Source organism: Haliaeetus albicilla, chromosome 3 (assembly GCF_947461875.1).
Source record: "Haliaeetus albicilla chromosome 3, bHalAlb1.1, whole genome shotgun sequence".
NCBI lineage: Eukaryota > Metazoa > Chordata > Aves > Accipitriformes > Accipitridae > Haliaeetus > Haliaeetus albicilla.
In genome coordinates this window covers 38025007-38042245 of record NC_091485.1, presented here as the reverse complement: position 1 = coordinate 38042245, position 17239 = coordinate 38025007, and the positions used below count along the sequence as shown (strand labels likewise).

At 39.1% G+C, this 17239-nt stretch overlaps 1 protein-coding gene across 1 annotated transcript; it reads left to right on the top strand.

Moving 5' to 3' along the window:
* The first annotated feature begins 180 nt into the window (after positions 1-180).
* On the top strand, positions 181-15791 carry GGH (gamma-glutamyl hydrolase). Its single transcript, XM_069779421.1, has 9 exons — positions 181-363; positions 881-995; positions 2272-2322; positions 5494-5578; positions 8857-8995; positions 9885-9991; positions 10096-10186; positions 11457-11594; positions 13708-15791. Exons 1-9 carry the CDS (start codon positions 234-236, stop codon positions 13827-13829), a joined length of 978 nt encoding a protein of 325 aa, XP_069635522.1. The 5' UTR covers positions 181-233; the 3' UTR covers positions 13830-15791.
* Positions 15792-17239: the final 1448 nt, after the last annotated feature.

The following is a 17239-nucleotide window of genomic DNA, read 5'->3' as shown; positions in this document are numbered from 1 at the left end:
GTCACTGTTTAGTGCTACAAGCGTCACGTTGCGGAGGAGCGAGAAGGGGCCTGGGCAGGACCGAGGCCGCCCCCGCCGCCGGGCACAGGCCGCGGCCGGGGGCTGCCCCGCCGCCGGAACTACCTTTCCCAGCGTGCCCCGCGGCGGCGGGCGGGGCGGGGCGGGCCGGGCGCAGTGCGGCGCAGGGCCGGGCGCTGAGCGGCCGCTTCTGACGGGCGGCGGGCGGCGTGAGCATGGGGCGCCTCGCAGGCCTTCCTCCCGTCCCGGCCGCCGCCACCCTCCTCCTCCTGCTCCGCTGCGCCGCCGCAGCCTCCCTCGTGCTGCGCGGCCGCCTGGCGAAGGGCAACGAGAGACCCATCATTGGTAAGGGGCGGCGGGGGGGGGACGACAACACGCAGCTGCCGGCGGCCGCTCCGCGGGGGTTACCGGCCGGCCCAGCGCGACACGGCGGCCGAGGGCTGCCCCGCACCCTGCCTTCGCCGTCCTGCGGGAGGGAACGGCTCCTGCAACCGACATGGAAACCCTGCCGGTTTCCCTGCGGGGTGAAAGGCCTCCCGGAGCGCAGGTTTGGTTAGAGCTTCTACAGATAGCGTTACTCTGTCCATACTTTGTTTAAAAATCTCGGTAACTTACTTAGGAGAAGTTGTAGTACTAAACAGTTAAGGCAGGGGAGCTAAGTCTTAGTCAGATAACGTGTGTTTATTTGGTAGCTTGTGGCTAGGCATCGTCGTTGCTGCCCCGTTGTCTCGTGTTTATAATTCTTTCAGGCAGTAAATGTAACGCTGTAACCTGGCATTTAGGAAATTGGAGTTTAATTTTTCTTTCGGTGCGTAGCATTTGTTGTTTGTATAGCGCTAATTTTCTTCCTTGGACCCCTCAGGGATATTGTCGCAGGAATGCCACTTCAAGAAGTTCCACAAATTTGGAAGTTCTTATATTGCGGCTTCATATGTGAAGTTTTTGGAATCTGCCGGTGCCCGAGTTGTGCCAATAAGGTAGGTTTTTGTATCCTTACAAGTGGGTAATAATTGTTTAACGTAGAAGTATCATCTTAGAGGCACAGAAAGCAGTTGTGCTGCTTTTCTGGGTGTTTAGAGGTCCTCAAAGACTATTTGAAGATGCCACGGTTTTAGAAATCAGAATAAAACCAGACTGGAACATGTAATTTTTAATATTTCTTCTTATGATAATAACCATTCTTTGAAAAATATTATTTTTTTTACCTGTAAAATTACCCTCCATAGTGTGCATCAGTGTTTTTTGAGGTTAGCTATATTCAGTCTAATGCGTAGTGACCCACAAACACACATAGCTATCTAGATACATACATACATGCTATCTTTTGTCACATTCTGTAGTCCTAGTATTCAAGTAATGGAGGAAGGCTATCAGTACTCCTTGAAGAAACCAAAGTCCAGTTCTGCTCAAACTATGGGTCACTGACTCCATGTGTTCTTGTATTTTGTTGTTGGCTAAAAAGTAGCAGAGTAACTAACAGAACTGACAATGCTTCATAGCCAACAGTTAGCTATAAAATAGTAAATGCACTGAAATCAGATGTTGAAATGGTAATTGTCAGAACTTAAAAATGATACTAATGCAGCTGCAGAAAATCACAATAGGATGTATCTACACAGTCCAATAAGGGCACTGGTAAAGTGCCTGAATTAGAAGCCAGTGTTCCTTACATAGCTGGTGGAGCTTTCAGAATGTTCACTGACCAGAAGCTTCACCAGTGAATGGAGGCTTCTGATTCTGGCAGGTACATTAGATGCAGCCGAGCTGGACTGTTTGAATATACCCAGTGTATCAGTTCTGCATCAGTATAGCTGTCATACTGGTTTGCTGACGTTCTGCTGATGCTGAGGTCTTTCTCATCTTTCTACCTCTCAACTATATCTTTGCTGAAGAATGGGTGTGACCCACTGTTTGCAGCTCTGCCCTTCTTAGAGTCAGCTGGAAACCGGAGTTGCCGGTCTGCAGGAAATAATCACCATGCCGTTCATGTAAATATTCAATTTAACGAGTATCTGCAAAGGGGTCTCAGAGTACTAATCCTGAACAGTACCTGACAGGGCCCTATTTTCAATCTTGGGGACTGAGCTGTTTCAAGTGAATTGTTTCATTTGGTTTGGGTCTATTTTATTCTGTTTAAAGCGTGCTTTCTATATATTTCCTGTGTCTCATGTTTCCATTCAATAACAATGATATTTTTGTTGTTAAATATGTATATTTCATGTGTGTTCTGTAACTATTTTCTTGGTGTTTCAGATTAAATCTTTCAGATGAAGAATATGATAAAATATTCCACTCTATTAATGGGTAAGTTTTGAGCACTGGTTTTCTGTTGAAAGATGTGATAGTTCTGGTTTTGAGCTCTGCTGTATTGCCAAGAACACTGCCTTTCTACTCTCTTGGGAGGTTGTGCTGAGCGCTGCAGACATGTAAATATGCCCTAAGACGAAGAGAGCACTATTTCATCCGATGTCGGTCTGCTGCCTTTCCTTCCTTGAGGAGCACATGTCAGATAATCTCCAACAGTACCAAGGCTCATCTTGGCATTCTCCTGTGCTTGCCTGTAGGCAGACAGAAGTGACATAGTACTTAACAATTTTACAAGTGAAATAGACCACTTCCTCTTTGTTAATTTTTTTCTCTTCCTTATTTGAGTGATCACCTTAATTTTGGTATTTAATAGCACTTGCTGGGTGTTTCATCCCTGTTTCTACCTTTTCTTTCCTCTTCCAGTCCTCTCCGTATCTCCTCTGTCATAAAAGTTTCTGATTTCCAGTGTCTTCTACCCTTTTTCTCTTTGGGTGCTTTCTCTCTTGCTACTTGAATGGCCCGTCTTGCCTGTTGTGATTCTGTGGCTTAGGTCTTTGTTAGATAAACTTTTCAGCTGACCTATGGCAACTGTTTGCCTAGAAGAAATGTGTTCTTCCTACATTTTAAATGTGGGATAATGTGATCTAATTTAACACATTTTAATTGTGGACTAAGCAAAGTCAAAACCTTTTATGTTTGCCTTGTGCTAGAAGTGTGCTTTAGAAGAGTTAAATCAGCTGATGCTATGCTTCACAGGCTTGATTGTGTGGGAGCCCATAGCATGTGATTGGGCTACTTGTAGTCATGAGATGAGCATCTTAAGCCATGAATATTTTTGTTAAGCTTATGCATATACTAGAATGTTAATCAACATGTGTAGAACTTGCAGATTTAGACCTGTGGCTGTCTGGGGAGAGCATTGTCCTCTTATGCTCCACAGCATGCCCTGTACACAAAGGCTTTACAGTCTTGTGGTATAACCAAGTATAAGACAGTGATACTTTCTCCCCTGTGGCTCATGTTGGATACAAACTGAATCATTTCATGACTTTCTCATGGTTGCCAGCCTCTCTTTGGTTGCCAGGACTTTAACCAATGGGGTCTCCCGCTCTTTCTACCTCACCACCTACCTCAATGCAGAAGAGGGTGTTAGGCAAGTAGATCCAGTTCCCTTATCCTTCTGTCTTTGCAGTGACTGGCAGTTGGGTCTGTGCTATATAGGTGGGTAAGGATGGTTTATATTTCCTCTTGTTGCTCTCCGATGTCAGCTAATGGCTTCCACAGTATAGCTGCGTGTAAAAAACAAGATCTCTGGATGGAAGGACTTTCCATTCTGTGGAAACTTAGAATAAGAAGAAGATATATTGATCTTCCATGTTGTGAGGCCTTAGCTCCAGGTGCTTTGCAGTTGGAAATTATTTCTTATTAAATGCCACCTTCTTGAAATAATGAAATTTACGGTAGTAGAGACAGAATTCTATGAATATAGCAATGTACTCCTGAGATAGCCTTTGAAATTCACAGTGAACATCATCAGCTCTAATCAGAGATACTGGAATACAGGTAGTTGCATTTCAATCTGTTTATGACAATGTCAAGCCATTACCATTGCTACTTAATGGGTTACTTCCTTTTTGCATTAGCAGAAATGACAATTGTTTTTCCTAATTAGTATTGGCCAGTTTGGGGGTTGAACAAAAGGAACAGGTGGAGTGAATTTTCTACCACTTCCAAGTAAGGATCGCCTTATTTGTCTGACTAGATCTCTGTAGAAATCTATAATCTGGCCTGTTTTGAAAATACTTTCAGCTGTATTCATTTTCTATATTGGCACTGGAGAGTAATCGGACTTAAATTTTTGTGAATACTGCTCCTCTTTTCCACCAACTACTTGGTGGCTTTTGCATGATCCTGTGCATCATTCACCTTACAATAAACCTGGTCACAAGGGTTTAAACGCACACTCACTCTGCAAATGCTTGGGATCATTTGAGATGTTAGTTGTTTCTAGCTGCTTGTTAGTATCTCACTGGTACAGGTTGATGTTTCCAGAGCACAGAAACGTAAAGGAAATCCTTCAGCCATTTTGGTAAAAAATGGGCAACTGAAGGATGCGGCTTGAGTAAATCTAGTTGGGGTTCTGCTGCAGTGGATTAGGGAGCGCTCACACATTCAGTTCTGCTGGTTCTGCAAGTACTGTTCCAGTTACACCCAGAAGAGAGTTCCTTTATTTCATGTTACTGTCTCTGATGGTACTTGATTACTTTCCATGTCATCACATGTACATGTGAAATCTCTGCTAGACTGTACTGAGTTGCTGAGTTGTCTTGTTTTGTACCGAGTCTCCTTTTTTTTTTTTTTTTTTTTTTGTGGTGGAAAAAGATTGTGCACTTTCTTTGAAATTGTCTCTGAGATTGCTTTGTTTTCTTTGGCTATATTAGATCCTGAGTGACCAAAGGTTACAGCCAAACATACTTTTTTTTTCCCTTTTAATGGGAACTTTTTGATCTGCGTTGTCTGCAATAAGAAGGTCACTCTGCTAGGGCCACAATTCTTCCTTATTGAAATTGAACAGGACGAATTAAGATTGAGGCCAGGATTTTAAAGTGGTAGGGAGAGCCAGGTAAGAGTCAGGACAGGATCTGGCAGAGTCATGGCATGCAACCCTTTTGTTTACCAGCTGAAATCTGTGTGCTATTTTGTGTATATTCTGTTTACTCTGCTCTTCCATACGTTGCACTAGGCTTGGTCACTACTTTGTGATAGTAACCATTCTTCAGTAGAAGAACACTGAGATTCAGGATATGATTCAGTTGAGGACTAAGACACCTCAACTTAGCTGTCTGTGTGTGCGCTAGCTGTCTAAACTCATAATTAATGGAGTGCTAGGCAGTACAGCCAGTGGAGCCTACAAGGCTGTTCAACCTACCAACCAGTTAGGTGTCTGCTCTAGAAAACCTCTTTGAGTCTCCATTGACTTTTCTGGCTAGATCCCTGCTGTCCATAATGGAAGCTTAGATGCCTATCTACAGATTCCTAAAATGTAGGTGTCTTGACCTAGACCTGAATCCTACCCTTAAAACCACTATCAGACCTTTCTCTGTGTACATTGTCCAGGTTCTAGTTTGATCACCGTTGCTAATCAGATTCTTGGATGTTGCCTTTCAGGGTACTTTTTCCAGGAGGTGGTGTGGATCTTAAGACTTCAGAATATTCCAGGGTTGCTAAGATATTTTACCACAAGGCATTAGAGGTAATTACTAAGGAATGGTCTGTTCTTGTTATTGTCACTGTTCAGAGATCAAAATGACAGGGAGGTTCATATTTTCATAGTTTTTCCATTGGCATCCAGTGTGTTAACTGTAAGCTGATAAGTAGTAGCTCATTGCTGGCTTCTGCATTAAAAAAATCATTTAATAGCTTAAGATTCAGACTTCTGACACCCTCTCCTATTATATGTTGTGTCATGGTCTTAAACTCCCAAGTTCTTCAGGTGAGAACAGTTATCATTTATTCATTATACCTAGGGCTTTATGGCTGTATGGAACTTGCAATAAAGTAACAGTAATGCCTTCCAAAAGTGCAGAGTATCCATTGACATTAAATGTTGAACAAAGATAGACATACGTAATCATTTGTAGAAGTCTTATGACTAAAGTTTAGACTTGGAAGGAATGATAGAGAGACTTTCAAATAAACCCATTTACAATAATAAAATATTAAGGCCTCCCTTCACATGTATGTTACAGCTAGTGAAGCACCTTTATTCTCACTTATCTATGAGTAGATTTAAATACATCTTTGGAGGTGCAGATGATGGATCTCCATTAGCATGTTATACCATTTTACCTGTTTCTTTGCATTGGTAACTAAATATAGCAGAATTTTGAAGTAGACACTAGCTTAACTTATAACACAAAAAAAGGTGGGAAGAATACTTGAAAAGTTGTATTAATTATTTTTAAATATTTATATGATCATTAGCTTTATTAAGAAAAGATTAAATTTCTGGGAAAGCTGTTTCTTTCAAAGAACATCAGGAGGGCTCTGAATCCTTATTGAAGATTTAATTCTCTTAGAGCATAAGAGGTGGGTTTTTTTCAGATACTAATCAACACATTTTGAAGTAAAATTTGCATTGTGGAAAGGAATGGAGATTGATAGAGCTTTATATACAATCCTTATGATTTGTTAAGGATCTTCTGTATTCACATTGAATAAAAATGTAAATTTTCTTTCTTTTTCCTCTTTACTGACTTCTTTTATTTTCAGCTAACGTTGATTAAAATTGTCACGGAAGTCATACTTTGGCAAACTTTGCCCCATTCTAGAGCCAGTTATGAGTAGTGCTTAAACCGTTGCCATGGTAGAAGCACTCACTGGCAGTGAGGAATTCCTCTTCTACCCTTACTGCCAGCTTTCCAATAGCAGGCAAAGAAAGTGCAAGCAGTGGCATTCATAGGACCAGTTAGCTGTTTGCAGTTCAGTAATTAAGTTTCCTACTCTTCGATCCTCATGGCACCAGTGGTGGTGTTCTTTTGTTTGTCTTTATTTGTGGTGATTGTTAGTCACCTTAAACCTGAATCTTGCAAAGACTATCTCATTTTTTTGTAAGACGATTAATCTCATCTGTCTCTTTGAAACTGCTCACTGTGTTAAGTGCTACCTGTGTCTTGCTATTCAGTATGGGGTGACGGTTTCTTGTGGTTTGCGCTACTATTATGAAATTCTGTTGACATTTCACAATGATTAACTGAATTGCTTATGTCATAATTTTATGGTTGGAGAGGCAGGTTTATTTGATGGTATGTGTAATTCAGGTGAGTGAAAGGCAGAAAACAATTTTGGGTTCATCATAGGTAACCCTCAATAATAAGTTAGGGGTTTTTCTGTGCTATTTGTGATGGTTGTGTGTTTTGATTTTCATCTTTTGAGACTTAACACTGTAAAATTTTGGCAATTTTACTAATGTAAGTTGAGCTACAATACTCAAGAGTGTATTACCAGGTACAGAATTGACTGAATTTTATGGATTTTTTTAAAGTGTATGAGGGCTCCTTTTTCCCTTCATTTTCAAATGTTCACAATGAGAAATTACTTGGTCTGGCTCTGCTTTAATATGAATGGAAGATGCAAAATGCTAATCCCCATCCAAGTCAATAGAATTTTACTAGCTAGGCAAAAACCTAAATGGAATACTGTTTTCCAGCTTTTAAAGTATTTTTTTAAAATGTGATGTCTTGGGTGTTGTTTAATATATTCTTAGCCTGCAGGCTAATGTTTATTAAAAAAAAAGGGGTGGGGGCACAAAACATTTACAGTTCAGTTGTAATTGTTCTTAAACTGTAGCCCGTTTTTTTGCCATTAGTGGTTTTATTCCTCACTTACATGAAGAAAAGACAGTGGAGTTGCAAGTTCTGTGTCTCTAGCCATGCATGATGGTGGTCATGAAAACTCTGCAGAACTATTAGCCTTCTTTCTGTAAATCTTCCATGTTTTGCTCTGAGAAGTAGTAGTTATATGGGCTCTTATTATAATACCACCAGTAATGCAGGAGGGTAACATTTTTATTTTAAGCCTGTCATTTCAGCTTTCTCAAAAATGGCTTTTGAGCAGCAGCTCTTTGTGTGAGCACAACTTAAAAATGTTTACAAACAAGTTAAGAAAGACTACACGGATTTCACAGAAACAGGAGTTCTGAAACACCCCAGTCTCTAATATGCACTTAGTATCAGGAATAAACCGTACAAAAAAGCAAATTTCCACTGTGTGTATATACAGTGGGCTTAGTTAAGTGACAGGAAGGTAGCTGTATTCTCTTTTTTATTTCCTTTTCCCCTTTTTGCTTTCTTCTCTTGTTTTTGCACTTATTCCCAATTTTTATTCTTTTGAAAATGATTGTCACTTTTTCATGTTGCTTAAATTCACAGTTTATCTTTCTGGAACACAGGTCCAAACCTGCTAGTTAAACACGCATATAAGTATGTTACTGAAGACTGTAGCCATGCTAGTAATAGGATTTATGTTTTCTTAAAACAGATGGGTGGGCACAGGCATACAAACATTGCAGAGGGCCCTTGGTGTGTGATCATAATGCACTTCATATGAAAGTATGAGTTGTAATGAATAGGGTTTCCCTCAAAATGGTGACAAATTGGTTTGTGTCCCTTCTTATGATTGCCTTTTTTATAGAAATGTTGCCATTTTGTGGTTTCTCTATAGGCTGCTCTCAATATTACTTACTGGTAGAACAGAACAGTGAAATTAATATCAACATTAGGCTCAGTTTACAGCTTCAATGGACATGTGTATATCCCCTAGCCTTCATATTTTAGGAGGAAAACTAAGGGAGTGTGTTTATTTCAATTGTAATTGAACTGTTACAATTCCTCTGGTTGCAATTTGTACTACTGTAGTAGTTTTATTTCTCACCTACACAAGAGAAAGCGAAAAGAGTAGGAAGTTCTCTTCAATCTTCCTTCTGTAAATCTTCAGTACTTTTTCCTTATGTTGTTGCTTTTTATTTTGAAGGCTAACGATAAAGGAGATTATTTCCCAGTATGGGGAACATGTCTTGGACACGAAGAGCTTACGTATCTGACAAGTGGCGAAGTTTTACTTGTTAATACCAAGACACAGGGTTCTGCACTTCCTCTGAACTTTACCTCAGGTGAATAATCCGTTACATCTCATGTCTGAGTTTTCTGAGAGGTGTTGTGTTTTATTTGTGATAAATATGCAGGGGTGAATGTTTGGGAGGTTTCTGATGATTATTTTGTTAAATTCTTTCTTATTAGGTTGCCATGACTGTTTTTATAAAGTCAGTGCAACTTTATCACTTCTAAAGAGATGTGAGCACAAGCCGTTTGAAACCAACAGCAGTCAGCAAAAACCATAGTTGTGGCTCTTTGAATCATTTGATAATTTGGACCCACAAAAATAATGTGGGTTTAGGTCCCTTTTTGTTACTGAGCTGAACAAATTTAATGGGTCCAAAACCTATCAAACTCGGAGAGCAGGTAAATTTTTAAATTTTTTTAAAAATTTTTCAAATTGCATCTTTCCTAATGATGAATATTAGCTTTGCTGTCCTACTTGTACAGTACTGAAATCGGAGAGATCCCTTAAGGTAGAGCTGTGCCACTTCGCAGCAGTGGTAAAATGTGACCTCTGTTGATACTTTATCCTTTAATTTGTGAGTAATCCATCTGCGGACCATGTAGCATTCACAAATACTGTCATTTGTCCTCACTGTGAATGGAAAAGTGACTGAAATGAGTGGCAAAGAATGATGCTTATTTTAGTGAGAACTTAAGTAGCAAAGTTGGGTCCTCTCTGGCACAAGACTGAAGGACAGTGGTAAAAGCATATTGGAAATCTGTTGTAGTTATTTCACTGATTTTCCTTGCAGCGTATTCTAAAATCATAAAGTTATACCACAGAAAAAAAGTTTACTTTAATGCAGTATTTTATTAAATTTGTCTTATGTTCAGTATTAGTCCATCTGTTAGCAGCTTGGGTAATGGACAACATCCTTTCTTCATTTTTCTTTGTAATAGCTGCAAAAGACAGTAGATTATTCAAGAATTTCCCTGATGATGTATTACATGCATTTGCTACTGAGCCGTTGACATCAAACTTTCATATGTGGAGCCTCTCCATGAAGGTATTTGATCATTTTATTTCCTAAACACAAATGCATTTGCTCTGTTAAAACTAGAAATAAATGAGCAAATAACACCTTTTTTTTTTTTCCCCCTCTTATCACAGAATTTCACAAAGAATGAAAAGCTTCGTAATTTCTATAATGTTCTGACCACTAACACCATTGAAGAAGTGGAGTTTATATCTACCATGGAAGGTAGGGAAATGAATTTCCTTTGTAAACTGTGACTGTAACAAACTAGTTCTTTAGAGGTGTTGTGACACTGATGTTAATTTGAACTGCAAGCTTGCTGTTAGAATAGCAGGGTGAGCATCAGCCCTGTCAGTGCCCTGGCTGTAAAGAACATACTCCGTTTGTGGGGATATTTTATCTTTTGAGTACATGCCTGTGAGCCTAATTACTTACTTCTCTCACCTGCTGTTCCCCTTCCAGATATGCTGTTACACTTTGAGTACTGTGATGTGAAGTCTACAGCACTCATCCTGTAGTAGTTTAATCCCTTCACAGTGCAATGTGCCTCTGCTGCACCTTGCTTTCTGTCTGCTTATGCTTGCATTCCTGTGATGCTCTATATCTGTTTCCTGTATGGGAAGAACAATTCAGAGTACCGAGGTAACAGCAACATCCCTCGTTACTTTAGCAGCAATACTGGTAATTGCCCTCCTCCAAAACCCTTTTGTGTTACTCGCCTTGTGTCGCATATGTTTTGCACTAGGCTTGCTCAGCTTAAGAAACAAGTTAGCTCTTTAGGGAGTGGTTTATCTTGATCAGTGCACTACTAGCAGCTCTACCGTAAGGCCCAGCTGTCGGCCCATGGGATTCTTCTGTAGGGCATACTGGCTGTCCTCCAGAAGCAAAGAATAGCAGTTTGATCAGAAAACCTAATTAGGCTAATGACAGACATCTCCCGTGCCTGCAAGCGGTTTATCACAGAGCAGTCATCAGCTGCTGTGCTGCTATTCTCTGTAAGAGAGTTAAGGACTGGCTTCTCCCTGTGTGTATTGGGCCTGGCACAGAGCAGATGGGAGCTGCCTCTGGATTGACTGGGCCTTCAAGGAGATCCTAAGACTTGGATCTGTCCCGCAGAACTGCAAGGGATACCCTGTGTGGCTGTGAGTATTGTATGTTGAGTGATGCTGGCAGTAGATAGGAAGTTTTGAGACTGGTACACTTGTAACATTATTTTTTAGTGTGTGTGTGTGTGTATATAAAAATTCTGAAATGAATAATCAAAAAAGCATTGTACAAAAATCTTGCATGGAACAAGACCTTTCTTTTACAATATACATTTTTTCCCTTCAGTTCTACTGTGACTTTAACAGAGTTTCAACTTGTTGTTTAAGCTTTTGTGAAACTGTTAAGTGAGGTATTTTTGTAGCTTATCCTTTGAGTTTCTTTTGCAGTGAGACTAAGCACATAATTATTAAGGCATAGACCTTGCTTACGTGCTTTGTGTTTGTTGCAGCATACAAATACCCAATTTATGGTGTCCAGTGGCATCCAGAGAAAAATCCTTTTGAGTGGAAGAATTCACCAGGCATTCCACATTCCCCATCAGCTATAAGAGCAGCGTATTATATAGCTGACTTCTTTATTAATGAAGGTAAAAAGTTTATTATCTATAAACGTTGGTTTTTTAGAGTGAAGCATTAGTGAAAATCTTTGAAGATGACAGACCTCTTTTTCAGCTGTCAAAGTTCAGTACCTCTTACTGCTTTCTGAGAAGATTACTCTGCAAGCTTTATAGGCTTATAAAAAACCAAGGACTACTAGAAATAGAATGGCTTAGTAAAAGTGACATCAAAAGGCCAGGAATTCCACAAACTCTTTTCAGTAGATTGGCTCAAAAGCATTGTTTGTACTGTGACTTTCTACCATTTCGAATGATCACTGTAGCATTTTAGCCTCCCTTGCACAAAGACAGTGAAATGAAAAAAATACTCCATTCATAATTCCAGAGGTTTCTTCAGTTCCAAACTGAGTTACAGTCATTCAATGTATTCTCAGTTTTGCTTGCAGAATATATGCACCAAGATTATAAATACTGCTTGGGCAGTATACAGATGTATCAAAGGGGTACCATATGGTGCCCAACAATTACATACTATAGACAGCACAAGAAGTTTTTGAATTTTACAGAGCTTCTAATATGTTTGGTTATACCCTAAGAAGCTGGAAGTAACTAGTGTGTAAAATTTTGATAATTTATGACACTTCTGGTCTATTTGCTTTAAATAAGCAGGATGTAAATACAAGAGTATTTGAAAGGATCAAGCTTACTTTATTCCTTTATTTATACTTACTAAACCATTCTGCTGAAATAATAATTTTCATATTTTAAATTGGTTATTTGTGAAATTGTCTTACCTGATCTATTGGGACTGTGAGGAACATAATCAACAACCTAATTGAGTTTGGTCTCTAGATTTGCTCTCTAACCAAAAGAGTCACCTAATTGGAGAAAACACACAGCGGCTTAAAGAAATGCAACTTGTGCTGACCTGGTCAGTGAGAGTGTAGAAATGAGAGTTGTGCTTTGTGCAATTCAGGGCTCTTTTTTGCATAATGTAGTCCTACTCCCCTTTGCGAAAAGGTAGCAAAATCGTGTAAAATTCCTTGTCAGTATCCATAAGCTTTTATTTTAAGAATTTTGATAGGGTAGTTACGGGAGACTAAGACAAAAATAAAGAGAAAAATAGGAGAAAGTATAGTATGAGTCTGTTTTTTCTTTTGTAGTCATAATACTACAATGCAGCATGTTTTCTAGTTTTGTTTGCTACATTCTCTAGTATCTGTCTGCATAGTGTCTTATAGGCAGAGGTAAGCTTGCTCAGGCCATTATCCAAATGAATGTGGCAAAATAAGTGCTAGCTCTGTTTATAAGTCCTATTCAGACACAGTGCATGTGAGTTCTTTTATATATGTATACACATATAATGAGCTTGTGCATAGTACCACACAGATATCTCGCTAGCTTTTGGATCTGTTGACCTTCAATTCTAGTAGAGCAAACTTGCGTCAGCCAGTTTTATGTGTCTACCCCATCTCATATACCAAATCACAAGTTATTCTTCATTACCTCCCCAGTCTGTGTACAGCTGCTCCTGCCAAGTACTTCATATCATGATGTGGCAATGAGTAATTGATGTTTTCAGCTAATGTAAGGCAGAATGTCTTCCTTAACTTTGAAAATAAACCACGGGGTGAAAAAAGTAAACTATTTTCAGCTGGCAAAAATAAACCCATCTATGATCACTTAATAACTAAACCATTCTACTGAAATATCATTTTCATATCCATCTGTCGTTAATGTTAACTTGTGTAGAATTGCCAACATGATAAACCAGACAACAATTCAGTTTTCATTGTCCTCACCAGCACAGTCCATGCTAACACTGCAGCCTTCGGTAGGCTGATACGCTGGTGCATTTCTTTCAGTATTACAAGTACTGGTATCTGTGGTATATACTGCCAGTACATCATGGATAAATATTTTTGTACAGTCTTGGCTTTAAATTAATAATTAAATTTCTCCCTCCCCAGTAATAAAATGTGCTATAACCAACTTTCTGAAGATGTATCTTCACAGTTTTTCCTATACAAGTTACTGTAATTCCATTTGCTGTTATGTTACACAGAATAACTTACTTTGCCAAGAAAGACACTGGCAAGGAGGGTAACAGTAAAGTGATCTGTACTTTTACAATGTTTTACAGCCCGGAAGAGCCTGCACCGTTTCCCCAGTGAAGATGAGGAAACAAAAGAATTGATTTATAATTATACTCCAATTTATACAGGAACGTTTTCTTCATTTCAGCAAATCTATTTTTTTGATTGAGTATAGTGTCAAAGGTGCAGTGTTACTATTTATAAATGGAATTATTTGCCAGCATTGTGTAATTAAGCTGATAAAGTGCACTGCATGTGACAGAAAGCCAGAACAGTTCTCTTCCTTTACAATGATTTATCCTGTGTTTCTTCTGCACTGTTGGACCATTAATATAAAAATTTACATTCAATAACATAATAATTGTCTTGGATCACACTTTAAGGCAAGCTACAGAAAAATGCATTTTTCTTCCAGGGAAGAGGTCTTGATTATGCTTATAAACTTGGAAGTAATCACATTTAGTACAAGGAAGAACACTGTATTCATGTATTTTAAAATATGAGAGTTATCTTTGTAAAATGTTGTGGACTATGGTAACACTAGAGTCTTAGATACACTGCTTAGTAAAATCCTATCCTTTTCAAATGATCTAACAAATGAGACTCTTGGGTTTGTTAAAAATATGTGTATGTAACCAAGTTCTTGACAGGGACTATTTTGTCATTTGAAAAATTGACCAAAATAGTAAGGAGGCATGTTAGTAAGGAGACATTTTTGCCTGAAAAGCACATGTTATATCCTATTTGTGAAACTGTTTCTCTTGTACATTCAGCATTGTTTGGAGTACTTATACCTTGCGAAGTCTACATAAATATGAGGATGCAGTGTAAACTAGGCATTGCAAATATCAGGTAAAATAAGTAGGTTTGGAGGGCACAGTTAAGTTTTGATTCCACTTGCTGTTCTTTTCAAATTCAGTTTTATATATCCTCCAAGAATTTGAGAGTAACTGGAGTCAGCAGACAGATACAAGATGCAGACATCTGTTTCTTTGTATTTAAAAGAATGTAAACCTTATTTTTTCTTACATAATCTGATTTTTCCTGTAGCTACTGGATAGAATTCTCACTTTGAGGCAAGAGGTAGTTTGCCATTAACTTAGACAGTAGTTTCTTTCTGCCTTTTGGATAGTTTAATGCAGCTAGAATTCAAACAGCAGATGAGTGTATATGAGAAACCTATTAATGTTGACATAATGTGATAATAGCAGTTGGATTCAATACACTGTGATACCTTTATTCTTTTTTTTTCTTTGCTTTGCTGCACACTTAGTGAAAATTTTGTTCAGTGGTTTTGTGTGGTGTCCAAAAAGGAACTAAGATGAGACAATCAACTATAACTCTCCTCTATTGCACAGCTTCCAAACTCTGTTAACATCAACAGGGATCTGGAGTTTATGAAGAATTCAGGTTTATACCTCAGCTCTGTTTTGTAGCACCCTATACTCTCAAGCACTGTATTTGAAGAAAGCTGGTATGTTTCTCAGGTTTTTCAAGTAAAAGACTCTCTAACTTGTTCTTTACCATGAAACAACTGCGTAAGAGAATGTGAAATTGCATTAGTTAAAAAACTGTAAGGACACATTAACTGTGACTACCAGGAAGACACTGCCAGGTAATTACAAGCTTAAACATGTGAATATTGCAGATTATTTCTACCTTTGTCAGATCAGCCAAATTCAGGAATGGAACTTGTTTTAAATATAGGTGACTTTATTCTATTAACTATATTAGCTGACTCCTGAGTAGAACCAAGTGTAAAAAGAGGATTATGCTCTACAGTTGCATGTAAGTATAGCAGCTAAGGTACTCACAAACCAAGTCCGGTCATGTACTTCTTGTTCAGACTGAGTTCTTTGGAATAGCTCTAAGAATTTGCCTAAGTAAGGAGGGCAGGATTTAGCCTTAAAACCAGGGATCAATCTTGCAAGTGAAAAGTCTGCTAATTGCAATGGTAGTAATTAGTTCCTAAGTGTGTAACTGTAAGCAATATTGGGTGTAATATGATGAGAGCAGTGGATTTATTGTGAATTGGTATGTGTCTTTCCTTGATACCGTTTATCTTGTAAAGCCTTATTTGTTGGTATCCATGATTTTCCTATGATACATGAAATAAACATTTATTCAAGCAGATGTGTGGTTTTGTTCTCTTTAAGATACCATGGATAAAGCATTAACAGTCATTGTCTTTTTATTTCCATCCGTGACAGTCATAAATCAGGAGGCTACTGTAACCTGCGTCTGCTTGGTATGGTCATGTCAGCAAGTCAGGGTCAGGATCAGTGAGACCCATGGTCCAGCACAGACAACCCTACAGCACAGCTCGGGCAGGGACCTATGCCCAGGGCCTGAGCTTAAATGTGTTTAAATGCAGCTGCTGCGTTAAGGGGGCAGAAGCTTTCAACAAGGCTGCCCACAGCTCTTTCTGGTGCAGCCTTTCACAGCAGGCTCATTCCAGGTGCATAGTGTCAGAGCTTGCTTGCACACTGGCAGCCAAACCCCTGCAAAGGTGGGAGGGCGTTGCAGAGCCGGTGGGGGTGCTCTCAGAGCTGTAAGCAAAGCAACTGCTCTCTGCAGTGTTCAGTGAAATGAGAACTTCTGTCTGTTCCTTATAAAACCTGACATCTTCCATCAAGTTCTCCTCCAGTCAGAAGCAAACTATAGGAACCCAGAATTGGCTAGCACTTACCAAATAGAGGGTTTAAAAATTTGTTTTAACGAAGTTTCAGTAGACCTTCTCTTTGCTCTACATGATTTGCAGTATGGGTTTTTTTTGTTGCTCAGGCAGAATTTCTAACATAGCTTTTAGGATTAATGCTGGAGAGAGAAGAAAAGGAGCCTGTGGCCATACTCTCAGCTTATTCAGGGTATGGCTTATGAGCCTAATCATCTTGCTGCTGTGTGGGAAAAACATCCATTGATCAAGAAGGTAACTGTGTGTCTTGCAGATTATATTAAATCATCTTTAAGAAGGAAAAGTTTGAAGTGGTTTTCTCTTTGTACTATTCTGCTTTTACCACCAGATGGCCTACAAGAACCAGTATTTCATGGAATTTTGTAATCGGGTGTGGTGGTGTCTCAAAGTGACATGTTGAGTAGGATATTTACTGTACTATGGTATTTACTTTTGTACCAGGGTATTTGGGATGTGGGAGAAGAAGAAGGGACCAGACAGAATAAAACTGGAACCATATTGGCATAACTGGCCAGATTGGCAGGATTGCAGGAGAGAAACAGAGAGTACATGAGCATAGAATTAATTCAGCTGGGATTAAATCTTGTTTCCAGTGAATATTTAAAACACTTGAGCATCAGCTAGAGGTGACTGGAATGACATCACTATTTTCAGGTGATTGTTCCTCCCCTATAGCTACAGAATCTGTCTTGGTTCCTTTTTCTATAAATACAAAACTAGTTCATCCGAAACAGGAGAGCTTAGATGGGAAGAACTGAGAACTGGAGCTTAGAAAACCTTTGCCTGGGAGGTAGGAAAGACCAGTCTGAATTCCTTCAGGTAAGGAAGAAATTACAAGGAAGAAATATCCTGAGTAAGTGCTCTAAGTATTGAGTTAAAGATTA